Source organism: Mauremys reevesii, linkage group 1 (assembly GCF_016161935.1).
Source record: "Mauremys reevesii isolate NIE-2019 linkage group 1, ASM1616193v1, whole genome shotgun sequence".
In the NCBI taxonomy this organism is placed as follows: domain Eukaryota; kingdom Metazoa; phylum Chordata; order Testudines; family Geoemydidae; genus Mauremys; species Mauremys reevesii.
Window position 1 is genome coordinate 349628036 of NC_052623.1, and position 27167 is coordinate 349655202.

A 27167-nucleotide genomic window follows, 5' to 3' on the forward strand; every position below is an offset into this window, starting at 1 on the left:
AATCAGCTCCATTTATTCCAGATAAACAGCTGGTCTATAGGTTGGGGTTTTTAAGGTGAGCTGGTCAGAATATTTTTTTCCATTGCAGAAGATTTTGACTTTTTATCACAGATTTAAAACCAAAGTGTTTTGGCCAAAACCTTTTCAGTTTTCAGCTGAAAATTAGAGCATTTTTAGGTTTTCCAACAAAAGATTGAAATTTTTTGAGCAAAAGGCAATTTTTGCTTAGTCAAAAACCCAGTTTTCCATCGAAAAATAATTTTTGAAAATTTTCAACCAGCCCTGAAACCAGCAATCGGGGCAGTTCTATCCCCTTGCAGGAGGGGTAGGTTAGCTACTCCACTTCAGCACCGCAAAGAACTCTTGTTTTGAAGTCCTAAGTTAGACTTAAGTAGTGGAATTAGCCTTTTGCTGAATTATGCCAGGAGGCCTTTAGCATGTGGAGATACAGTAATCTACACCTGCATCTTTGCATACATATTCAGTTGTATTTGCTGCTTTAAATCAAGCAGATGGACTCGCAAAGCAGAGCATCCTGAATCAGGTTATTTAACATGCAGTAAAAGATGCTGCAAGTGCGAGAATCAGAATAAAAAGCTAATTGTGTGAGATGAGGACTGAATTGAATTGGCTGGCAGCTGTAGGAAATGCTGCCATCTCTAGCGAATAGGCTGATATTACACAAGGGGAAACATTCTTTAGCACTGAAGAACAAAATTAAACCCTCAGTCACTTTGTCTTTAGCAGCTAGGCTTCGATTGTCCCCAAAAGCTTCCATTGCAAGTAGTATCTTCTGTACTTCCTATAACCACAAATTGACAGAGGGAGGATCCTGCACAAGCCATTCATCACCTAAGTAGTCCCACTGAAGTCAATGCCTCTAAGGATGGACAGGGTCAGACCCAAGGCAGGACTATACATTCTGATATAGGTGGGCTTGGAGGGCCAGATCCTTCGCTGGTGTAAATCAGCCTATTTCCATGGACCTCAGTGGAATTATGGGAATTTACACTCTCTGGGAATTTGGCCCTAGAATGGCACACAGTTGCTAGGATAAAGGAAACCAACAGCAGGTGTCCGTGGTATGCATGCCTACCGCATGAATGGGTGAAATATTTGTGACCGTTAAAGCCATGGGAAGATATTTCTTCCTCTTCAGTAACTGGTCTGACTTATATTTGTATGTATGCAGTGCTTAAAAAATAAACAGACCCCAGGGAAAGTGCTGTGGAGTGTTTCCAGCAGGATTAGCTAGACCAGACCTTCCCAAGATTCATTTAAATGCTGCCCTGTTTCATACTTCCTGTTTATAAAGGCAAAATCACTACTGCCAGCAACGATTCATTTTCACAGTAGTTGCATGTAAAGCGGGAGCATGTTGATTTAACTCCATGCATGCCACACCCTGAGAAGGTAGACAATGAGCCAAATGATACAATGCGCTTTGGTAGAATGTACATTCTGTTTCTCAAAGCCGTGAGGGTTTGATCTTGTAATGCATCTCCCACTGAAATCAGTCCACCCCTTACCAGAGTGCGCAGCACCCAGGAAGGGTGACATCATTTTCAGATGGTTTCCCATTGCATACTGTCTTATGTGGGTTTGTTTTTTTTCAATTACCAGTTCCTCAAGGCAGAGCATGTCTTTAATGTTGTGTATTGCACAGCCCGGAGCAACACAATTCCCTGTGCCATGATAATAACACATAGCACACTCAGTAGGCACCATTAAAAATGGGTGCTTATTACAGCATTGTGGTATTTATAGTCGTCTCTGTACTTAGAATGGGAAAGGCCATAGTAAGATTGACTCCAACAGGTGGGGAATGTCTAGCTGTATACAGCGTTTTTCTTGTTCACGGGACACTGCAAACATCGGGCTATACTCTGACCCAGAATATATGCTCAAGAATGGGAGGAGGAATCCCCCTTACGATCCTATCCAGGTCCAGGAACATGGGAGTAAGCAGGACTATTTGCCAGCTGACTCCCACCCTGGAGCATGGCAACAGGGAGAGGAGGGGAACTGGCTGGCCAGAGAAGCTGAGCTGGCAGGATTGGAAGAATAATTTACTGCTGGTACAGGCCAGCAGCAAATCACTACCCTTCAGGATCAAGAAAGAAGCAAGGGAGAAATTGTGACTCCCAGGGTATCTCTGAGGCACAGTGCTTCCTGGCATGATGCAGTTTATGCACCAACACTCGTTTAAGACTTTGCCTAAATTCATAATCTAAGTTATTGTTTTATTAATGTTTACAACAGGATTTTAGGTCAGTAATTAATATCCAAGTTCTGCATATGCACAGGCTACAGTCCTGCTCACCTCCTGAAAGGTACTCGGCACCCTAAATTCTTGAGGACCACAGTGGGAGTTGATGTCACTGGCTGTCCCTCAGAGCCTGGTTGAATCAGACACTGAGGTCAAAGGATTTTTCTAAGACTCCAGAGGAAGTCTGTGTCAGAGCCAGGGCAAGGGCAAGAACCCAGCCTGGCATAATTCTCCATGGCGTTCTGACACCACCAGACCAGGGCATCCGCTTGGATCTGTGCAGGCTCAATGACAGGGCTGCCCCTAATGTAATTGCACTATCAAAACCATATGCAATGGCCATACGCAAAGAACTGAAATTGAAGCTGAGGAATCCAGTCCTGCTACTGATTCCCTGCAGACAGACCCTAGCATCCGTGCAGGACACCATTTATATAATGGGACACCGTACTAGCCTCAGGGTCTTCCAATTGCAGTATTAGGACACTTGTCTGTATCCAGTTGGGAAGCAGGAACTGTGGCTTTCTAAAGCTTCTGTGAACTGTTGGCACATTTTGGGCATACTACAAGACTTATTATTCGCTTAAACCTTCGCAATAATTGTTTATGTACTGCCCCATCAACAGAACTATTCACTTGCTTAAAATTAAGCATGTGTTTAAGTGCTTTGCTGGATCAGGGCCAATGTGCTCAGCACATTGCAGGATCAAGCTCTCTATTGGACTATTCCCATACATAAAGTTGCTCACATGGGCAAGTGTCTCTCCGACTGGGGCCCATGGCAGGCAGTGTGGCCTAGTGAGCAATGCACTGGAGTGAGACTCAAAAGCCCTGGGCTCTATTCTCAGCTCTGTCACTCTGCTGGCTGGCCTTGGGCAAGTCACTTCACTGCTCCCTGCCTCTGTTTCCCCATTTCTGAAAGGGGGATAATGAAACTGATCTCCTTTGCAATGCACTTTGAGATCTGCTGATGAAAAGTGCTATGTGTGAGTTTGGGATTGTTTATTATTATGTTTTTTAACAGTGATTATACAAATCTGGGCAGTGGGAGCTAGGTAGGAGGTCAACGGAAAAAAAAGTGGAAAGGAAATGCCAGTGAAATAAGTTGCTTGCTTCAGAAATCCAACTTCATATTGTACCCTTCTTTCCTTCCCCTTTCTCCTCCCACTCCTTCTTCATGGTATTTTTCCTTTCCGTACCTAATTCTAGTCTTTTATTGTTTTTCTAGGAAAACCTCTTTTTTGTGATGGAATATCTAAATGGAGGAGACCTAATGTTTCATATCCAAAGCTGTCACAAGTTTGACACCGCCAGAGCAACGTAAGATGGTTTAATTGCCTTTTACTTTATAGGTCACATACTTAGTGTAATAGGGAGGCAGCGTGACCTAGTGGATAAAGCATGGGGACTCGGGAGACTTGGATTTTGTTTCTGGCTCTGCCAATGGCCTGCTGTGTTAGCTTGGGCAAGCCAGTTCTCTTCTCTGTGCCTCTGTTTCCTCATCTGTAAAATAGGAGTAATGATACCGAACCTCCTTTGTAAAGCTTCTGGACCTACAGGTGAAAATTATTATATTAGGGCTTGGTATGATTATTTTCCTCTGGCCTCAGCCATTGACTTTGGGCATGTCACTTCCTCTCCCTGTGCCTCTGTTTCCCCTCCCACCATTTCTCTATCTTGTCTGTGTAGCTTGTAAACTCTTCAGGGCAGAGACTTTCTCTTATACTGTGTATGTACAGCACCTAGCACCTTGCAGCCCCAATCTCAGTTGCGGGGTCTAGGTACAACCATAACAAAAGCACAAAGTGTACGTTCCATTTCAAGATCTTCCAGTCAAGCGTAGCCTTTCATTCAGCTGATTTTTCCAGTCATGGATCAGCGGGCCCAGTCTGGCTGCTGAAGTAGGTACCTGGGCCTTTTCATACAAAGTGTGAATCATTCACTAAAGAACTAAGATGGTGGGGTTACATTGATCCACATCTCCAGGGAATCTACAGAGAAGAAGACTGTAAGGCAATAGCAGAGCTTTTGACAACACACCAAGGCCCTGATTCTGTCCCTTGTTTTGGCCCCTCTGTTTGGCTCCAGCCACAAAAGGGCACAGAACAGCTGCTGGGGATTTACCCAGATAGGAGGGGTTCCCTTGACTCCGCAGGGGTGGCATAAGCAGCCCCAAGCCACCTTCCTTCCCTGTTCCTGGCAAGACACATCTTGGGACAGGACGAGAATTGGGAGAGGACAGTGCCATTGCTGGAACACTCTGGGCCGTGCAGGAGCCCATAAGTGGCTGTTGAAAATTAGAGCAGCCCCTGGGCTGCCCTAAATTGCACTGGGAGCTGGGTAGGCCCCGGTTAGGCCACAATTTTGAGAGTACAAAGGTGGCTTAAAACTCCCCTGCCCTTTCCCCCCTCCCCCCCCCCCAATTGTGCCGCACTTTGAATTTCAGATCTGGGACCTGGTTCTGATCTCACTGCCACTGATGGAAATCAGGAGTAAAACCCCTGAAGTTAGTGGAGTTACAGCGGTGTAAAACTGGAGTAAACGTGAGGCTAATCAGGCCTCTGATGCTCAATGTCAAATGTCTGGGGACATCTTCTGGCCTTGTAAGTGTGTGGGCAGCTCACACTGAGCCATGTTCAGCCCTGATGTAAATGAACAAACTCCCACTGTAGGGAAAATAAAGCAGCCAGGATTTCCCACTTTGATTGCTGAAAGTCTTTGCAGGCAGGAGAAGACTCTCTCCAAACTCTTAGGGTGTGTCTACACTACAGTTGAGGGTGTAATTTCCAGCTCAGGTAGACATACATGCCATAGCCTAAAAATGGGATGGTGATGGGGATGGGTGGGGCTGTACTCTGGGCAGCTAGACTCTCCCACCTCCCGAACTGCTGCAGCTACTCTGCTGCTTTTCGGCTCTTGCTCAATCAAATTTAGCACGTGTACATCTACCTGAGCCGGGAGTTACACTTTTAGTTCCAGTGTAGATGTACCCTTAGAAAAAGCCATTGAGCAAAAGGACTACAAACGAATCCCATAATCTTCAGCCATTCCCAGAAGTTGAAGCTCTTTAGCTTTAGGATGACTGTGTAAGCCACATGCCCCTTTATGCAGAGCTCCTGAGACCACCTACTTTGGACAAAAATAGTATTTTACGAAAGAAAAGGGAGTCTCTTGTTTTTGGCACTGAGAAACAAAGAAGTGGGATGGTAATAATTGGAGATATATCAATCTCCTAGAACTGAAAGGTCATTGAGTCCAGCCCCCTGCTTTCACTAGCAGGACCAATTTTTTGCCCCAGATCCCTAAGTGGCCCCCTCAAGGATTGAACTCACAGCCCTATGTTTAGCAGGCCAATGTACAAACCACTGAGCTATCCTTCCCCCCAAATAGGATGGGGGACATGAATCCTGTCAAATCGAATGGCAAAAAGGTAAATGTATATAAAAAGTAAATACGCCAAGGGAGAATTAAAAATGTATTTAGGCACGATTGAAATAGAGGAATTGAAATAAATAAAAGTTTTTTCTAAGTCCTTATGCCAGCAAACGATATTGTAAAAGTCAATATTGAAACACCTTAGAAATTAATTTCTATTTAAATAACAGCCTAATTTAAATAAAAGTTTGATTTGTTGGGTTTTCTTTTAAAAAAACCCTGAATGTTGAGGACGGTGCCCCCAGCCTAGGACATTCAAGGTCTGATGAGAGGATGCAGTCGAATCCAGTGGAAATATGGCCCTACGGTTACATTCACCTCTGGGCAGAGGGGTCCTATTTTGAGGGCTGAAGTGAAACTTAAGTGGCGTATTGGTCCTACACTGGGCCTGTGTATTGGGGTGAAGTTTCACCCCAATGCAGAAATGTGCTGTGAACAAGGGTCTCTAAAGAACCTTGGTAAAAAATGACTCTACAAAGGACACAAGTAGCCAGATTTGCAGCTGGTGTAAACTGACGTGGGGTAAAATTTCCAAAAGCACCTAAGTGGTTTAGGAGCCTAAGTCCCATTTTCAAAAGTGACTTAGGCACGTAGGGGGGCAGATTTTCAAAGCTGCCTAAAGATGCACACTAGGCACCTAAGAGGATTTTAAAAAGTGCTTAAGCAGGTAAGGGGCCAACTCTCATTGATTTCCCAAGTGATTTAAATGGCAATTAGAACCAAACCCTTTAGAATATCCCACTCGGAACCTATCAGCATCTTTAGGTGCCTAAATAATCTGTCCCTTAGAAGCCAGAATCAAAAGTCAGTGGAACTTGGGCTCTTAAGTGCCTAAGTCATGTTTGAAAAAGGGAGTTGGGGTCCTAAAATCACTCGGCTGCTTTTGAAGACATTGCTTGTAATCATTTGACTGCAGTGGAGTGATGCCAATTTATACCCACTGCGGATCTGGCCCCGAATGGAGAATTATTGTGGGGAGACATCAGTTCTGATGCACAGTCTTTTTTTTTCCAGGTTCTATGCTGCTGAAATCATTTGTGGTCTGCAATTTCTTCATTCTAAGGGAATAATATACAGGTAGTTTTACACTTTGGAATCTAATATACGGCACAGTTCGGTTTTTTCTTCAACATATTGATTTTACCTGCTAGTTTGTACTTTGTTCTTCTTACTACTATTGAATTTACAACACGCTTTGTTTTTCAACCCATTCACCTATTTTATTTTGGGAGAGAGAGCTTGGAAAAGAGTCGGTCTTATGCACCCTTTTGGGGATCCCATCCTACTTCCATTGAGGTCAATGCCCATTGTGTATTCCAAAGCCATTTACAAAGTGCCTTGCACTGAAAGCTCCCAAAGTCATGATTGCAGAACCTGGGCCCAGCCCCTCCAGTACATGTCCATTCAGAACTCCCACTGACTTCGTTAGGAGTTTTGAGTGCACCAGCACTTTAACCTCAGTTCTGTAGACATACTCTAGAGAAGCGAAAAGTGGCCTCAGGGTAAATGAGGATCAGACTCAACACCAGGGTTTCATTAACTAACCTTGCCAGCAATCAGTAAATACTTGAGCTGGTTGGAAAACAAATTTTCTGTTCTGTGAAAAATTGTGAGCTTTTGGGGGGAAAATTGTTCAAAATTGGGACCAAAAGCCAAACTTTTACATTTTTCATTGTTTCATTTTGTTTCAACGAATTTGAAACACTTTGTTTTGATTTAGACCCTTTGCATTTATTTATTTTTATAAAGTCACGTTTCCAAATGAAAAACCAAAACTTTTCCTTCAGAAACTATTGAGAGGAGAGGATTCAACATTTTCTAAATGTTTTGCCCCATTTTTTCTAAACAAAATTGAATCAAAATTGACATAATTTAACACACAAAAAAGTTGGTTTTGTGTAAACAGTGTTTTCTGATGGAGAAGGGTTACGATGAAAGTTTTTTTGCCCAGCTCTAGTAAATATCCAGGGCCTGATTCCCTCGTTTGCACCTTGTATAGTCAAATACCCCTCTGCCAAATGGATGTCAAATCCTAGCAGTCTGATTTGCCTTCTCCTAGCACAGGTGTAAATGACTAGCAGGGGCGGCTCTAGGCACCAGCAAACCAAGCTGTTGCCTAGGGCGGCCAAATCTAGGGGCGGCGGCTGGGGTGGGTGGGTGGACCCATGCCATGCCCGGGCGGCGGGTCCGGGAGCGGACCGACCAGACCTGCCGCATGGCATGACTGGCGGAGGGGGGGCGCCGCTGCGCGGCTCCTGGGCATGACCCGCGCGGCTCACTGCGCGGCGCCGCGCCGCGACCGCATCCGCGCCGCGCAGCCGCCGCTGGAGGTTCGCTGCCCTCGGCAGTTCCGGACCTCCTGCGCCCATGCTGCGCCAGGTCCGCCGCTCCGCCGCCGGGCGTCGGGTGGGCCTGGAGCTCAACCGGAGCGGCTGGAAGAGGGGGGGACCGGGCGCGAGGGACTGAGCGGCGCGGGAAGCTCCACGGCCTAGGGGCAGCTAGCCCCTAGCTGATGACTAGAGAAGGTATGGGGAATCAGGCTGCCAGTTTTGTGTGTATATAACAAACAGGGATTACAGTTAATTCCTAAATAAAAGGGCATGGGAACAATGGGGAGTGGAAAGGGCTATTAAAATCAGTCTTGTGGCTCACGTTCCCTCTGACGACAATCGCTGGCATTCAGAGTAATGACTGAACGTGTGGGAATAAGACTGAACCAGTTCTTTACAGGACAATTGACCTTCCAGTGCTCTGGTAAAAATTAGCTGTTAAATTATTACCTTACAAAATGAGGACGCAAGCAGATCATTGAAAGAAAATTAGAAAATTCTCAGAAGCAACGATGTTTACTGAAACCAACATCAGTTTATTTCAAGGTTAGTCATGAAGTGTAAACACGGTAACAGAAATTACAGTTGAATGCCTTGTTTCCAAACAACCTGCCCATTAAAACAGAAGATTTGACTCACATAATTCTTCTTATTCGTTATTAGTATTCATGTGGGAGCCGTTTATATAATCTCTATTGACCAATGACGGTGATTACTTCAATACGAGAGCAATATCACTGACATTAAGCTAAGAAGATACTATCCAGCATCTGAATGTTTCTTATTTTTATTTTATTCCAGCCCTTTGGTGCTTTTGAGAATTTTACTGAAAGTTCTTAGTAGAGCTGGATGAAAAACATGGGGGAGGAGGATGTGAGTTTGCAGAATATCAGTAGTTTTGGGCAGAAATTTCAATACCAAAAAAGTGTTGGCCAAAAAGCAAACTATTTTGGCTGAAATACAAAATATTTTGATTTGGAAATGCTGCCCTGATGACTCATGTGAGTTGTAGTTCAGGTAGCACATGCTGCCATTCTCTTCTACAGGCATTTTCCCGGATCTGACTACATCTCCCCTCTACATTTTAATAAACAGCCTGGGTTTTAATTGGCTGAAGCATGTTCAACGTTTGTCCCTTGAGCCAATAAAACTGTGGCTGATCAGTAATGGAGGTGGGGGCAAGTGATACTGTTCTTTGTTTCCATCTGTCAGACAAAACAACATCACAGAATGGGATTAATCTCTTTTGTGTAACAGAAATAAAGTCAGTGACGTTGGGAATGATGACAACATGAATATCGGCCGCTTGGAGAGTGAACGCAACTGTTGCCTCTGTATTTCTTGTTGATCAATGTCTCGCCTTTTATCCTGGCAGCAGGAGACTATTGTCCTCTGACAATGTTTTCTTCTCTTGATATTATGGTCCCTATTTTTAAACATTGGTGCTTTGTCTGGGATTCTCAATGGCGCCTCAACTGAATGGGATTTGAATGCCTAACTCCCTTTTCTTTCCTTCGATAAACCCCATTCTTTAATAGGAGTCCAACGTGGCTCATGTTTGACTACTCAGATAGAGTGCTCTCAATTTTCAGAAGCAACTAAGGCCATGTCTACACTAACACTTATGATGGCAAAATTGATGTCACTCGGGGGTGTGAAAAAACTCATCCCTGAGTGACATAAATGTTGCCGGCATAAGTGGTAGTGTGCACACGTGCTCTGTCAGCAGGAGAACTTCTCCCACTGACATAGCTACCACCACTTGCTGGGGGGTGGTTTAATTATGTTGATGGGAGAGCTCTCTCCTCTCAGCATTGAGCAGCTACATGAGAGACCTTACAGTGGCACAGCTGCAAGGTCTGTAGTGTGTGGAGATATACTGATCTCGTAGAGCTGGAAGGGACCTTGAAAGGTCATCAAGACCGGCCCCCTGCCTTCACACCAAGTACTGTCCCTGACAGATTTTTGCCCCAGATCCCTAAATGGCCCCCTCAAGGATAGGGCACACAACCCTGGGTTTAGCTGGCCAATGCTCAAACCACTGAGCTATCCCTCCCCATAGCCTAAGTAATTTTGGTTGCCTTTATTTTTGGGCTGCTCAATTTGAAACAGGTTCTGATTTTCAGAAGGCTCTGGGTAGCCACCCACTGGAAGTCAGGCCCCTTTCAAGGTGCCTCAGGTGGGGTGCCCAAAATGACAAGTCACTTCTATATGCAGTGTTGTTGTAGCCGTGTTGGCCCCATGATATTACAGAGACAAGGTGGGTGAGGTGACATCTTTTATTGGACCAGCTTTTTTGGTGGGAGAGACAAACTTTCATGCTTCTCCAGAGCTCTTCTTCAGGTCTGGGAAATGTACTCGGAGTGTCACAGCTCAATATTCAGGGCGGAATAGATTGCATAAGTAAGCACATATTTCAAGGGACCATTCAAGGTACAGTGGCTATGTCACATGCTTACAGGCCTGCTGGTGCATGTGAGTGCAGAAGAAATGTGCTCTTTAGAAAACCACGTTGAAAATTGGTCCCTGTGACTTAATCACTATTTTATCAGCCGTAACTTGAAGTTTAGGTCAGCTCTGGAGACTAACCCAGAAGAAGCCATCACCCCATTTCTCCTTTCAGGGTCGTTCCTGTGTGGGCACCTCGTTGTTCTGTGTTGATGTGTGTGATTCACTGGCTGGCTTGCTTTTGATTTCTCTCCAAGCTCTTGGCTCCCCGCAGCAGCCTGCAGAGTCTGCAACCTCAGAGGAGAGCTTTGCAGTAGTGTGTGAAGGACTTATGTAAATACTTCAGCTTCGGCTAGTGGAGCCCCGGGAGGGAAAAGATGATGGATGTTTTACTTATGTTCTGGGGTGCTCCCAGCCATTGCAAAGCCAGCCCGGCTGCAGCTTCCGTGCAATTGTTCTTTGGGCTAGCTAGATCAAAGCTAGCTCTGGGGTATCTCCATGGGCTGCAGCACACATGCATCTCTAACTGCAGTGTATACATACCCCTTGAGGCTAGCACCGGAATTTGATTTTGGGGACAGGACTTGTGTGGAAGTATATTTTGGCCTTTGTCTCAGCCTCCATGAATTCCTAATGTCCCCCCCTGTCCCCGGGAGCAGAGCTGCTTATACTGCTATTTAACATGGATATTGCAGGGCTGCCAAATGAGAAAGAAAGCAGCCAGGTAAAAACTACAGCCCATGTGCTTCCCTGAGTGCGAGGTGTGCATCTTCCTTGTGTGCCCTGGGGGTCAAGGCAGCCCAAAGGGGGCAGGGTGAGGCTGTGTTCTTGCCCCTCCTACACAGGCAATTTCATTCTTGGAGCTGCTGAGCAGGCAGGACAGCTCCAGGCTGCTCCCCCGTTAATCTTCACACAACCCCCTTCCAAGGCATGGGAGGTACAGTAACTATTTATAAGCCCATATGACAGGTGAGGAAATGGGAGTAGAGTAGACAGGGGGAACTCACTGAGTTGGCTGTAGAGTTGCTGTAGAGTTGCTGGGCTCAGGATGGAGACCTTGATCTCCCTCTTGAGTTCTCAAATCTTGCCACTGTCCCATTGCAAGAACACGTTATGTACTATTATATATGCGCTTACACCGCTGGATAACATTTCCATAGGAGATGTTTACTTTGCTCTTCTCTTGCAGAGATTTGAAGCTGGATAACGTTCTGTTAGACAAGGACGGGCATATCAAAATCGCTGACTTTGGGATGTGTAAGGAGAACATGTTCGAAGATGCAAAGACAAGCACTTTCTGTGGAACCCCTGATTACATTGCTCCCGAGGTAGGTATGACCTGAACTTAAGTCAAATCTGTTCTCAGTCCGACCTGCACGAAGCCCATCAATGTCAATGAGATTGCGCGGTTGTTACTGAAAGCATAATTCAGCCCAAGGGTTGCATCATTTTCTTTGAGGAAACAGACAATGATTAATCACTTGCAGGGCTGCGTGAAAAGTATATAAAAAGAAGCCCCCCATCAGCTCCCCACACCCTGCTCCCAGCGCCTCCCACCCACCAGCAGCCCTGCCAGTCAGAGCCTCTCCCTCCCTCCCTGCACCTCCCAATCAGCTGTTTTGTGGCGTGCAGGAGGCTCTGGGGAGGAGGAGTGAGGGCACGGCAGGCTCAGGGGAGGGCACGGGAAGGGTTGGAGTTGGGTAGGGCCTGTGGCAGAGCCAGGGGTTGAGCAGTGAGCACCCGCAGCACATTTTAAAATTGGTACCTGTAGCTCCAGCCCTGGAGTCGATGCCTCTATAGGGTGACCAGACAGCAAATGTGAAAAATCGGGACAGGGGATGGGGGGGTAATAGGAGCCTATATAAGAAAAAGACCCAAAAATCAGGACTGTCCCTATAACGTCGGGACATCTGGTCACCTACTATACAAGGAGTCTCATGTTAACTTCTGAAGAGCCGCATGTGGCTCCGGAGTCACAGGTTGGCCTGGTATATAAGGTTCTTGCGAATGGTTCCCCTAGTTAGAAACTGGATTTCAGTTTGGCTTGTTGGTCCCTTTATTGGTCTCTGTGAACATAGGCGCTGACTCCATGAGTGGCTGAATCAAGAAATGAGATTTGATCTGTGATTCAGTGAAATTCATTTCAGGCAGTAGCTGTTTATAAAGGCAGGTCATCCAATCAGGCGACAGAAATGCCATGTGATTAAAGTGACCCGTCGCAAAACTCAACAGAAAATCCTGAATAGTTGATTGAATACTCCCGAATTTCAATGGGATTTGAGCCCATGCTTAAAGTTAAGCATGGATTGAAAGGCCTTTCCGAAATAGGGATGGACTAACACATGCTTTAGTGCTTCCTGAATCAGGGTCTTTGCTGAGTAGTAGTGTTAACGTGACTGGGCCCTAAATAAGGCACCGTACAAGCTTATGTGAATCACAACTGTTTTTTCATATAAATATCTAGGGACTCTCACTTATACCAGTGTCAATCTGAAGTCAGTGGGCCCAGTTCTCCCATCAAGGGGGCAGAAACAGCCCCTGGGAAATACCCGAGTATAAGTAGCCACCTTGTCCTATGTACGGTGCACGACATGGGCAGTGAGGGGATATCAGAGCAGTGGTCACTGTGCTTTCACTGTTTTCAGTTGCCTTTGGTTCCTAGATGGGACTGGGGAAAGTTTAACATTATTTACCCCAAGGCTGCTCTAAAGCGTCTCGGGCTGGGATAAAGGGAGACACAAAGGTGGCTTAAAGTCCCCTCTGTTCCTGCACTCCTCCTTGTCCTCCTCTCTTTCACCAGGATGCATCAGCTAATGAGCTGTGCAGAGAGACCAGAATCCGGTCTTTGTGTGCCGGAAGCTCTCTAGAAGTGTGTGGGGGGGAGCCACCAGTGCCCAAACCATGACCCTGCCCCCTTCTCCGCCTTTTCCCCTGAGGCCTCACCCCGCTCTCCCTCTTCCCCCTGAGGCCATGCTCCACCCTTTCCTCTGAGGCCCTGTCCTTCTTCCACCTCTTCTCCCAAGGCCCTGCCCCCACAATGCCTCTTCCTCCTGTCCTCACCCTGTTCCGGTACGCCTGGCCTTGTGGTTGATCTGACTGGGTGCAGACTCCAGCTGAAAGCAGACACAGATCTTACTGGGGAGAGACTTTGACTAATTTAGCAGCAAGCCAAATGTTTCTCAGGAAGGAAGAGAACCCAAGAGCCCTCAATGCATCATGCCTGGCATCGCTCTGAAATCCATTTCTTTGCCTTTCAAGATCCCGTTCCCCGAGTGTAGTGTTTGCGAGATGGATATCGGTGCCTGCCAGATGGCTTTTAAAGGCTTTGTTTTCCCCCACGCTGTATTTCATCAGTCTTTTACTGCACTCTGAGGACCTGATTCTGATCTCAGCGGTAGCCGTGCAATTCAGAAGCCGCTCTGTTGAAGTCATTGGAACGACGCCGGCTTGACGCCGGTGGGTGTGAGATCACAATCAGGTCCCCGGTGGCTTTTATTCAGCTTCAGCATTCTTTTAAAGAAATCTTTTTCTGATCTTAAACCAGAGCCACGGTCTCCACGAGATAATCCATTATCTGCGATTTCGCTTAATGCAAGCTGGAGAGGCCAGGAGCTTTTATCTCGGCACCATCATTTATTTTAGAACTTCAGCCAGTGCATAGAAAAACCTTTTCCCTACAAACTGAAAGAACTGGTGGAGTTGATTAATCATCTTTCAAGCCAAGTAACAGACTTTTTCCAGAATTTCAGCACAGCTGCCTATTCCAGTTATTATTATTTGTATTGCGGTGGTGCCTGGAATTTCTAACTGAGACTGGGGCCACATTGTGCTATGTGCAGCACTTACCTAGTCCTAAAGAGCTTACAAGCTAAGTAGAAAAGGCAGATGGAGGGTGGGAAGGGAAACAGACACAAAGGTAAAGTGACATGCCCAAGGTCACATAGCAGGTCAGTAGCAGAGCCAGGAATAGCGCCCAGGTATCCTGACTCCCACACCAGTGCCCTGTTCCCCAGACCACACTGCTTCAGCCATCAGCAGCTGTGTCTGCACTTATAAGAATAATTGTCTTCTGTGGTGTTAATCATCTCCACTGTTAGCCGTTTATAGCTACAGCAACTCTAGCATACGGGGTCAGATTGTAATCAGCCCCTGTGCTGAAGAGCATAGGGGAGGAGCCCCAATGAACTTCCCCTCCATTCCTTGAGCCCCTTAATATGGGCAAGTTACAGTGGGCAGTAGCTGTCTGAAAAAGGGTGGAAAGGGGAGAGGTGTGGGCTGGGCCAGGGCCCTAGAGGGACCCCTCTGAAAGGTGATGTCGTTTCCTCAGAGCTCCCGGGAAGAATTCTGGCTGACTCTCCCAGAGTTCCTTGCAGGGGGCAGCTCCACTGCAAACTGAATGTACAATTGCATTTGAAGCTCAACCCAGCAATCTGACTCTGGTAAAATGCCCATTGATTTATCATGTCTCTATCCCACTTCTGGCACTGGAATGCTGTCATGTTGCCCTATCTCACTGGCCTCAATGGGAGATTTACCTTCGTAAAGTCTACAGAATAGAGCCCTTACCAGTCAAACAATGAATGCCAGCAAGCCCACACCTGTGTCTTTTGCCACCTGCCAAATGGCTCACACTCAAGGGCATTCTAACTTGGCCTTGCTCACTCACAACTGGGCATGGGGTTATATTCTTCTTGCTCTGGCTCGTCTCGAGAAAAGGGTCATTTCTGGGCTCCATGCAATCACCCAGATTCTGGCTACAGGGGAGTTACTCCACATGTAAATGAGAGCAGAACTGGACCAATCATATCACAGTAGGTTTGCCAAGCCAAATTCTGCTCTCAGTTACATCGTTGTAAACTCATTGCCTTCAATATGGCCATGTGATTGCCAGTAACATGAAGCTTAGTTTATGCACTATTAATAGCTGAGTGAAATTCCCTCTGTGCTGTCCCATTCCTTTCCTGGGTAACTTAGAGCAGTGCGTCTCAAACTTTTGTACTGGTGACCCCTTTCACACAGCAAGCTTCTGAGTGCAACCCCCCCCCCTTATAAATTAAAAACACTTTTTTATATATTTAACACCATTATAAATGCTGGAGGCCAAGGGGGGGTTGGGGTGGAGGCTGACAGCTCGCGACCCCCCATGTAATAACCTCGCGATCCCCTGAGGGGTCCCGACCCCCAGTTTGAGAATCCCCTGACTTAGAGTCACCACACCAGAGGATAGCTTGTAAAATTACAACTGGGGTCTAGTGAACACATTAAAGATCCCATGTAGCTGCTTACAGCAAACCTTACAAGACACCACACTCGACTATTACGAGATGATTTTTGCACCTCCTGCTGTGGAAATTGGACCCTGTTTGAACAGGGATTTGGGAACCAAGAAGTTTCCGAGTCATCGTTGCAAACAAGCTGTTGGAGGCATTCTCTTCTGTGAATCAAAAATCTATCCAGCACAGCTATAAACTGTGGAGTGAAATGAAACCTTGTTAAATTAAGGTGCAGCTAACAGAGTCTTTATGCATTGGTGTAGGGCTGAAGTACGGCTAGTGCATGGATAGGCAACTTTCTGGCCAGTTGCATGTTAACGTAATTAGAAAAAAGAATAGGAGTACTTGTGGCACCTTAGAGACTAACAAATTTATTGTAGCATAAGCTTTCTAAGGTGCCACAAGTACTCCTATTCTTTTTGCGGATACAGACTAACACGGCTACTACTCTGAAACCTGTAATTAGAAAAGAAAGCTAACAAAACTCTGTAAAAATGACTGGATGATTGTGGACTGGATGATTGTGGACACTTGAGCACATTATTTTATTTTTAAACTTTATTCTGGCAGTTTTGATTTTGATTTCTCAAAATGTCAGATGCTATGGGACCATGCTGAAGACCACAGGTTTAAACTTGTTCACCTAGTGAACCACATCCTAACAACCAGGCCAGACTAGTTTCTCTGACCTATTGCACCACCTTTGCACTGATATTTCCTAGCATGGGGGAATCCCCACCCAGCATAGAGCCTGCAGAGTTGCTTCCTGTTACTCCTTCCCTGCAGACCCTAGTGCTGGGGAAGGGAGGTGTCAGGATGGGCAAGAGGACTGGCAGAGCACAAAGTCAGCTGGCATATGGTCCTTAGGGAATAACACACTGGTGCATTTTAGAGCAGCCCCATGACTGCTCTAAACTGATCCAATGCAAGGGGAAAGACTCAGGCTATCGGAGCAGAATAACAAGTTCCCTACTAGCCAACACACACATACATTTTGCTTCGCCCACTATTAACTGGATGTAACAGAGAAGTAGGTCCATAATATCTTGGTTACCTCTCCCCCACAAACAATGTGTGATTAGCATACTGCCACCCCTCCCAATAAAGAGCCTATTCACAATTGCACAACATCCCTGGGGGAATTACAGCAATTACATTACATGCAGCTAGGCTGGCTCCTTCCTTCTTATCTTCAGTTGCTTCCCCAGCCCTCAGGGCTTTTCTTTATAATGAAGAGCATGGATCCCTGTAGAAGACACTAGTAACTAGGTGGGGCTAACATCATATGACCTGCTCTCTGTGGGCTACCAGAAAGTGATTCACAGACCACACTCTGAGGAACACTGGTATAGACTACTAATCAGTTCCAAATTCAGTTCTTTAAAATGCAGCTCTGATTAATTAAATAAACCCCAGAATGCACCTCACAAACTGTTTTTTTCTTTAAACGATGGAACTCACAAGTCTGAGTTGATTTTTCTTTTTCTGATGAATTTTGCAAAAGAATCTGGGTCTGGCACTACTTCCCGTGTTGCAGCTCAAGCGTTTAGCTCCGTGTTTGTAAGCAGAAAAACAGCAGGGTTTATAAGGTAAACTTTAGCACACCTTTAACTGCTAGCCGTGTGTCTATTTTTGCTGCAGCAAATTGCACTAGTCTTCTACTGTTGCAGGAAAGCAAACTGCGTAGTAAAACTATACTTGCTATATACAGCTTTTCAGGCATAGATTTGATTTCAAAGGTGGGTACATGTTGTTATTATCCCTGTTTTTTGTAACTAAGGAAATTGAGGCACAGATAGATTAAGTGATTTGCCCAAGGTCACACAGTAGCTTGTTGGCAAACCCAGGTCTTCTGACCCACAGGCTGGTTCCCCATCCACTTGATGATGACGATGATGATGCCAGTTAATTGCTTTCTCCAAATCCTTGGCCCAAATCCTCAGCTGCATCCCAGCTCTGGGTGCAACTTGTAGAAAAGGCATGGGTCAAAAGGGTCTTTACATCACCTTTCTGTCCCTGATTCCATTAGTGGCCACGGACCAGTTAAAGAAGCCTCAGGAAAGTCCCTGACTTATACCCAGCAGTGTATGGCCCAAAGGGAGGGTTCAGGAAGCCTAGGGTTGCTGTGATTTAGAGCTGCCCTGACCCCACACTGGCAACTGTGAGGAAGGGTTCTCCGGTAAGTCTGTGCCATCTGGAGGTTGCTGAGGAAAATCGTCCAATGGCTGTTTAAAATAGCATCATGCCTGTTTCGCTCTGCCTCAGCAGCACAAAGCAGCTGTAGAGGGGTCCGAGTCTACCACTAATGGACACCGTCGAGAGGATAGACTATTAATGTCAAATATTTTGTGTCCGCCTTTCTCACTCCCTGCCAATCTCCCTCTGACATAGATTTTGCTGGGACAGAAATACAACACTGCAGTTGACTGGTGGTCCTTTGGTGTCCTTCTGTATGAGATGCTGATTGGCCAGTCTCCTTTCCATGGCCAAGATGAAGAGGAGCTTTTCCAGTCCATCCGCATGGATAATCCATTCTACCCTCGCTGGCTCAATAAGGATGCAAAAGACATCCTAGTGAAGGTAAGAAGACACAGCACTTCCACTTTTACAGGTCAAATACTTTTTGACAAATGCTAACATCTCTCTTTGATTTTTGCATTTTCTCACTGGTGTGCAGAGAAATGGGCTTAGTACTATGGTGAGAAATAATCACATAGAATCATAGAATATTAGGCTTGGAAGAGACCTCAGGAGGTCATCTAGTCCAACCCCCTGCTGAAAGCAGGACCAACCCCAACTAAATCATCCCAGCCAGGGCTTTGTCAAGCCTGACCTTAAAAACCTCTAACGAAGGAGATTCCACCACCTCCCTAGGTAACCCATTCCAGTGCTTCACCACCCTCCTAGTGAAAGAGTGTTTCCTAATAGCCAACCTAAGTCTCCCCCACTGCAACTTGAGACCATTGCTCCTTGTTGTCATCTGCCACCACTGAGAACAGCCGAGCTCCATTCTCTTTGGAACCCCCCTTCAGGTAGTTGAAGGCTGCTTTCAAATCCCCCCTCACTCTTCTCTTCTGCAGACTAAATAAGCCCAGTTCCCTCAGCCTCTCCTCGTAAGTCATGTGCCCCACCCCCGTAATCATTTTCATTGCCCTCCACTGGACTCTCACCAATTTGTCCACATCCTTTCTATAGTGGGGGGACCAAACCTGGACGCACAATTATATACAGTGTTTTGTCTAAGGATCTCAGAGCACAATGGGCCTGATCGCAGGCCCCCTGAGTCTTAAGGCCTACATTGATCTCCACATCGTCTTCATTCCCCACCTTGCTCTCTCATGTCTCATATTAATCTTCCTGGTTTGGACTCGGGGGAAGGACCATGTTATTTATGTGTCAATAAATGCTCCATCAATAATAATAACAACGGAGAAAGAGGATCCTCTGTTCTATGTATGTACAGAACCTAGGACAGCAGGATTCAGGCTTCTAGGAACCACCATAATAAGAATAATAAACAATAATGAAGTACAAACATGCTTGCTCAAACAATGCACAACGTGTGAGACAGAGATTATGGAGGCCTTACCAGGTGTCTCTTTGGTGCATACAATGCCATCTTTCTGCACAAGCAGACTGGGCCTTTGTTAGCTTTATTTAATGTAGGATCAGAAATAAAAATCATCCTTATTGCTAAACACTAAACTCCCTTGCTGAGAAAGAGACAATTAGCCTGGTTGTTGGCCACTTCCCATTAGCACTGAATTTATATAGTTATACATGTTGTAATATTTAGCTCCATTAGCATAAACACTTAATTTAGCAGAGGGGACTCTGCATAGCTGAATTATAGCTGCGCAATCAATCTCCTTTGGTCTATTTCAACACTGCAGCCAGGTTATAATTTGCTGGTGCACGACCGAAGACTCCATTCTTTTCAAATAAGAGTAGCTGGGATTTCCTTCCACCTGATTCTTCGGTGGCTACCTTTGGCCCTAGAACTTATTGCTTATTAGTTGTTGAGCAGCAGCTGTGTGTTTGCTTGCTAAGGAGCATGCACATAAAAGTCGTGGTCCTGCCCCAGATAAAAGGCCAGATTTTCAAAAGACCTCAGCACCTGCAACTGGGGGGCCGGGTTGCCGAAAGAGCTCAGCAGCCGGCTTCTTGTGTCAAGAACAATGGGAGCTGTTGGGCGCTGAGCACTTTGGAAAATGTGGCCACTAGCGCTGGGCAGGAAATGGTTTTCCTGTCCTGCAAAAGTTTCCGAGATTTAAAAAGAAATTGTCCTGTTCTTTACTGGGGCGAGATCAGAGACCTTTGAAAGATTTTCATGAAAACACGCACATAGACCCATGCCACTGTAGCCAAGGTGGAAAGACCCGGGTCTGAGTCGGGGAGAGATGGGTCTTGAACTTAGGTTACTCACATCTCAACAGATTCTCTAGTCACTGGTCTTTTTGGATGTTGGGAGCGGACAGTCTTTCTCTCTCTCTCGCTCTCTATCCGGAAAGTCCATCCTAGACCTAAGCAACCTTTCCCCATGAAAGTTTCATTAAACCTGATATGTCCTTGTCTCTCTAATACCTTGGGTCCAGCACGCCTACCACAACACTGCCCACCTACAGAAAGTCTCGTTTTTGTCCAGCTGGCATTTTCTAGTGAAAACGCATTTTGTCAAAACATTCCTGACCCACTCTACAGGCCATTTCGTTTGGGGGCCTGCAGGAGAGCTCAGCTCTTTTGAAAATCTGTGTCATAGACAACCGTCTTCTTCTAGGGCTAGAAAAGTCTTCTATCTTTTCAGTTGATCTGGATAAACAAGGGAACCTGTGGCCATGGTGGGGTGGTGGAAGCTTCCTAATGGTAGGAGGCCCTGGGGGCCCGAACCGTGGCCCCACCCCCTGCATCGCCCCTTCCCCCTGAGCCTTTGCCCCCATGCCGCCCCTTCCCCTGAGGCCCCGCCCCTACACTGCTCCTTCCCCTGAGGCCCCACCCCTTTCCCCCATTGCTCGTCCTTACGGCCAGTAAAAAGTGGGAGGGCATAGCCCCCGCTGTTGCCGTGCCCCTGGACCAAGGTGTTATGGTAAAAGTGCCGACAGAAGGGAAGACAACACAGATGCAAGGAGTGACTTTTAAGTAGCTTTGCCACATCATGGCAACCTTTCTGATTCAGAGAGCCCCACAAGACGCAAGACCAGATGACTGGAATGCTTGGTAAAAATGAAGGTGGGCAATATTCCAGCCATCAAGGCCTAATTTTTCCAACACTGATGCCTCAGATTTATCTACAAAATATTCATCCTCACACAGCTAATTGTACACACATGTAATTGTTCAGGCATTTGCGCAGGCAAACAGGTGCAGTAATTGTGCATCTAAGCACCTATATTGTACACACAATTCACCATTTGCTTGTGCACCAGCATGTTTTGAGGGCACACAGCTTAATGGCTGACATTGAAAAACTGGCCTCAAATATCAAACTGAAATAATGAGGACAGGACAAGATGATTCAGCTTCCCACTTGGCATGTGGGACTAGGAATCAGCACCACTTTGCCTGCAAGATTCACGTTTTCACTGAGTAAAGAGGTACCGTGGGTGACACCTACCCTGGCTACGTGTGTGCTAGTCAGATGGTGCTATCCACAGAAGAGTAAAGTGCTCTGCTCTCTGCTAACTTCCAGCTTTTCGTGAGAGAACCTGAGAGGCGGCTCGGAGCAAAGGGGAACATCCGCCAGCACGCCTTTTTCCAGGAGATAAACTGGGAGGTTTTAGAAGAGCGGGAGATGGAGCCACCATTCAAACCCAGAGTGGTAAGGACCATTCTTAGGTCCCTCAGATCAAAACGCTTTTCTTACCACATTCTTTTGCTCCTGAATTGTGCATTCGCCCCAGCGGCGTAACCAGCATAGAATATTTGGGTGGACCCGCGACTTCAGGTGGGCGGGTGGGCAATTATGAGGGGGCTGGGAGGACAGCAAGGATGGGGGGCCTGCCTCTCCCCACCCCATGCAGCTGGCCTTGTGGGGGGGCAATGGATGGACCCTCTGCCCAGGGACTCCCCGGGGCCCTGGGGACACACCAAGCTCTGGGAGGAGATGCTGCTCTCCAGCATGCATGGCTCCCAGCTCTCTTCCAGGTGCCACCACCCCACGCAGGGGCCCGGCTCCCCCAGGCAGCGGGTCTACCTCTTTTGAAGATCTCCTCTACCGCCACCTCCCGCCCACTTGCTCACCCTTCTCCCAATGGTGGATTAGTCATTGGGCCAACCCAGGGCCGCAGAAAAATGAGCACTCCCACATCCCCACCCACTCTGCCTGCCCAGTGTTCCTGCTGGAGATCGGGGTGGGTGCGCGGGGGCTTGTTCCACTCTGCCCACCCCACCAGTGCTCCAGCCGGGGAATGGGCTTGTGGCACGGGGGCTTTCCCTGCTCCACCCGCCCGGCCCCGGCAGGAGCACCAGGCGGGCAGAGTGGAACAAGCCCCCACACCCTGACCCCACTCCCCGGCTGGAGCGATGGGCAGGCGGAACAGGGCAAGCGCTGGGACCAGAGCAGAGCCAGGGCTGAGGGATCCAGGCCCACCTGTGGCTATGCCACTGGTTCTCCATACCAGCAGTGAAGCAGGCACCAACAGCCAATCAGAACAGCCTGCCTGGAGAGCACCGGCGGGATTCAGACCAACACTTTCAAACGTAGTCGCCTCTGGTCAGACACACTGGGCAACATTTTCAAGCTCCGGGGTCTAATATCAGGGACCTCAACCCACATTTAGGCACCATGGGCCTTGTTTTTAGTTGCGTTGATTTCCCACCTGCAGCACCCATTGACTTCATGTGGCATTGTGGGAACTCTTCACTTCTGCAAATCAGTCCCTGATCCCTCAGCGTGGATTGACTTTGGACACACAGGGTGGACAATGTTGGCCTTAGGTTAAGTGCCTTAGTATACACTGAAGCACCTAATCATGGACAGCCAAACATGAAAATGCTGAACCTAACTTCTGGTACCCCATGCAGTGCTTAATTTCTGCCAGGCCTTGCCAAGGGCTGGGCCCCGGCACCCGTAGGCTTGGCAGTTCATAGCCCTGGCACCTCTGGGCTTGTTGCATCAGTTATGAATGTAAAAAAACCTGTTTGAGGCCCAGCACCTAATCGCTTGAGCCCCAGCACATCTTTCATTACAAATTAAGCACCGGCCCCATGGGATTTTCCTTCATCAGGACACACAGAATTAAGGTTCAAAACCAAATCAAACCATCAGCTTCTCTGTGAAATCTGGAGAACATTGATGTTGTCAATAATAGCAAGAGCATTTATACAGTACTTACAACACAACATTTATGTAGAGCCTTTTACCTTCAAAGTCCCTGCCAAACACAGGTTAATTCGCCTTCACGGACTGATACATAAGCATAATTATCCCTGTTTTACAGAAAGAGAAACCAATTCTCTAATATCCCTACATGGTAGAATTCACCGGGGTCACACTGTTGCCCATATAATCTGTACTCCCATGTACAGTACTTAGATATCACGGTGATGGGTACTTTGATACCACACTGATACCAAGGTAACCAATCCCAGGATGATGGATACTTAGGCATGGTCTACACTTAAAAATAGATCGAACTAACTACATCACTCAGGACTGTGAAAAATTTTACACCCTGAGCACCATAGTTAGGTCGACCTAACCCCTAGTGTAGACGTGGCTAGATCAATGGAAGGATTCTTCTGTTGAGCTAACTACCACCTCTCGGAGTGGTGGATTAACTACATCAACGCAAAAAAACCTACAGTGTAGACATGCCCTTAGATACCAAAGATATGGGTGCCTTAAATATACCATTAGATTCGATTTAGATAAATGGTAAATGCTGTGAAATGAAACAACTGATTTTTTCGTTCTTTTCTTCTTCCTTCTTGAAGAAATCCGCAAGTGACTGTAGCAACTTTGACAAGGAGTTTCTCAATGAAAAACCTAGACTGTCGTGTGCAGACAGAGCACTGATTAACAGCATGGACCAGAACATGTTCAGCAACTTTTCATTTGTGAACCCTAAAATGGAGAGGATGTTATCCTGAGATCTGCCCTCCCCAGCACCTTCCTTGCTAAAGGAATTCTGTGAATTGATTTGAGTAACACTTCTATCAACTGAAAACCAAGAATGGTTCATTTGGACGAGGACCTGAACAGAAGTACTCACCAGTGAAAGCTGATACTGTGTTTGTGGGTTTCCACCTGGTTGTATCCTGTAGCAGATGCCAAACGTATTTCACTAATGACCAACTCTCTTTCTGGTCTCTCTTGGTCTCACTCTCTTTTCTGGATGCTCTTGAATTTGAAGGCGATAGAAAAGGAGTAGGTACAAAATCCTGTTCACCTTATTCACACACATAGCCAGTGGGACTCTTCGTGTGAGTAAGACAACCGCATTTCGGCCCTAGCGGTGCGTCTCAGATTTGCTACTCCAGTGTCTAGTCCTGACGTTCTTATTGAGGCAAAACTTCCATTGAGTAAAGAGTTGTGTGTTCAAGAATTGGACCTCTTAGAAGGCTACCTTTCCAGGTGGGTCTCTTTTCAGCCCCCACCTGTGCACCTGTAAAATTGTATGTCCACCAATGTGCACTTGGCGAAGACAAACACCGGCCTGCACTCTTTAAAAACGCCTTTATCTATGCAAGAGTTAGAATTTGCCCTCACAAAAAAGCCTTGAGACAGATGGGCTTTGCGGGTGCAAATTCCACCCCTTGCATGCACATAAATGTTAGATTTGCCTAGGTGTGCAGGCAGGGATTTACACTTGTGCAGGCTGGGGACATTTAGACGTGATCTTCAAACCACAGACTAAAAATCACGTTCTAGGTCAATGCACTGAGGCTCAGCTCTGAGCTATATTCATCGCACCTGCATTGTATGGGTAGGTCTGTGCTTCAAGCTGGGGGTGTGATTCGCAGCTCGAGGAGACGTACCCACACTAGCTTTGCTTGAGCTAATGCGCTAATCTTAGAGCATGTCTGCGGCGCCACAAGCAGCGCGAGGATCAACTTCATGCCTAGCATCTCAGCCATGTACATACTCAGGTAGGCCACCCCTAGGGTGACCAGCTGTCCCGATTTTATAGGGACAGTCCCGATTTTTGGGTCTTTTTCTTTTATAGGATCCTATTACTCCCCACCCCCGTCCTGATTTTTCATACTTGCTGTCTGGTCACCCTAGCCACACACCCCCTCCCCAGTTGCTCACAGCACTGCATCTACACTCTATTTTTAGCCTGCCCGCTCCATCAGAGCTAGTGTGGGCGTGTCTCCTTGCGCTGTGAATCACACCCGCAGCTCCAAAGGTAGATGTACCCTATGGGTTTTTGTTCACACAGGCCTCTCTAAATCAGGGCTTCTCAGGACAAATTTTTTGGTGGCCTCAGCGTGCGGCCACCAACTCTTCCTAAAATGCTTAATTAGCTTTAAGAAAAACAATTAAATATGCACGTATGCATGTCCATGTCGTTATAATTTATTTATTGCTTGCGAGTGAGTCTGTTGTGAAAAGTGATATTAACCTACAAATATCACTTTTCACAGCAGACTTACTCAGCCCTGCCAAGCCTGGGGAGAAATTAAGCCCTGGATGAGGGGCGAGGGGAAGCGGGTATAGAGCCTGAAGCCCCACCACCAGCCCACCACCCCAGGACTGAAGTCCAAAGCCTGAGTCCCACCACCCTTGGGAAGGTGGGGAACTCACCGGCTGCCTGCTCCTCCAGCATTGTGCCCCAGGTGTCTCCAGAGCCCAACCCCTGTGGACAGCCCCAGCAACCAACACCAAGCTGGTGCATCCAGGAGCAACAGGCAGAGGGAGGGGCTGTTACTGCCCCGCACACACACACAGAGAGCAAGCCCAGGGGCTGCAAGAAAAGCCCCTGGTGGTTGAGTTTGGGAAATGCTGCTCTAAACTCCTGTCCTAGCATTGGGATAAAGTCTGGGCTGAGTTCTCTTCTTAGAATACCAGGGTTGGAAGGGACCTCGGGAGGTCATCTAGTCCAACTCCCTGCTCAAAGCAGGGCCAATCCCTCAACAGATTTTTGCCCCAGTTCCCTGAACAGCTCCCTCAGGGATTGAGCTCACAACCCTGCGTTTAGCAGGCCAATGCGCAAACCACTGAGCTATCCCTCACTGCCTGCCTAATATCTGGTCAGGACTATGGAGAGACTTTCCCCAAAACATTATTTCAGGATTTCAAGATTGGGCCTCCAGTCATTGCCCTGCAGGTATTAACTTGGCAGATAATATTCAGTACTTTCAAAGACTGAACAACTTAATACTGCTACAAATGATGCTGCCCCTGCTCTTTGGTATTCAGCAGGGACCTGAATCAAGGTACAAAACTGCACACAACACTCTAAAGATGAGACAATACATTGCACGGTACGGCAATTATTTTCTCTCAACTGTTGACAACAAGTTGCTGACCTATTATGTTCCGTTTCGGGCAAAAAAAATATTGTAGCAGTAATGAGATTTTCGTGGAAATCCTTTACAATAAATGTACGCTGTCTTCTGAGATTCGCAAAACCTCCATCCTATTTATTCAGTTGCCGTTCAAGAGATAGAAATGGAAAGATCTAATGCCTCTAAGCTACTGCTTTTCATTGATAGTCTTATGGAAATATTTAGCCTGGTTATCATGTCAAAGCAGAAATAAAGAGCCAGATTCTCTGCTCTGTGTAGCTCTGTTGACTTCAGTGAAGCTATGTTGGTTTATTCCAGCTGAGGGTCTGTATGAATATTGAGAGATTTCCAAGGGTGGTGTAATGTTAGTGACTCATTACAATTAAAACTGTCTTAGGCTTTCTACCTATGTGGTGGATATCAGTGTCAGAGGCCACGGTCCCATGTGAGGGAATGGGCACTCAGCGTAATACGGTGATGGGCAGCAGTATGAAAATCTAAGCCAGAAAAGAAAACCACCGTGCAGTTAAAATAATATCCCAGTAATGTGAGTCTCCTGCCTCTTGAGAAGTCGCTGTTTGTGCTGTATGAAATGTGGGTGAAATCTGTGCACACTTTTTGCCGCTAGTGATCATGTTTAATTAGAACCGTTAACATGAATTTTTAAAATGTCAGTGCTGTTTGTACAGTTTAATAAAACGTTGGGTACGACGGGCGAGTGAGTGTAAATGTGATTAAAGGGGAATAAAGAAAGGAGCCGCTCCGAAAAGCCATTAAAATTGTGACGGGCGCGTTGCTGTGTGTTCTTCAGGGGCATTTCAACCAGGTGGTAAGGAACCAAAGTCAGGACGCATTTGGATATTAAAAACTGTGCTATGGACTAACATCTATTTCTGCACGACAGCAACTGTAAAACCAAAATGTGCCCTTTCGTAGTAGCATGCCCCTCCTGCTGATGTCAGT

The 27167-nt window shown here is 46.6% G+C and overlaps 1 protein-coding gene across 4 annotated transcripts in view; it reads left to right on the forward strand.

Moving 5' to 3' along the window:
* Nucleotides 1–26915, forward strand: part of PRKCQ (protein kinase C theta) — a 90142-nt gene extending 63227 nt beyond the window's left edge. For all 4 annotated transcript variants that reach the window (XM_039519610.1, XM_039519609.1, XM_039519611.1 and 1 more), the window contains 6 exons: nucleotides 3498–3589; nucleotides 6719–6781; nucleotides 11672–11810; nucleotides 18147–18335; nucleotides 21442–21570; nucleotides 23688–26915. In XM_039519610.1, coding sequence (XP_039375544.1) covers nucleotides 3498–3589; nucleotides 6719–6781; nucleotides 11672–11810; nucleotides 18147–18335; nucleotides 21442–21570; nucleotides 23688–23843 — 768 coding nt within the window. In that variant the 3' untranslated portion in view covers nucleotides 23844–26915. The remainder of the gene's footprint in view (nucleotides 1–3497; nucleotides 3590–6718; nucleotides 6782–11671; nucleotides 11811–18146; nucleotides 18336–21441; nucleotides 21571–23687) is intronic.
* Nucleotides 26916–27167: the final 252 nt, after the last annotated feature.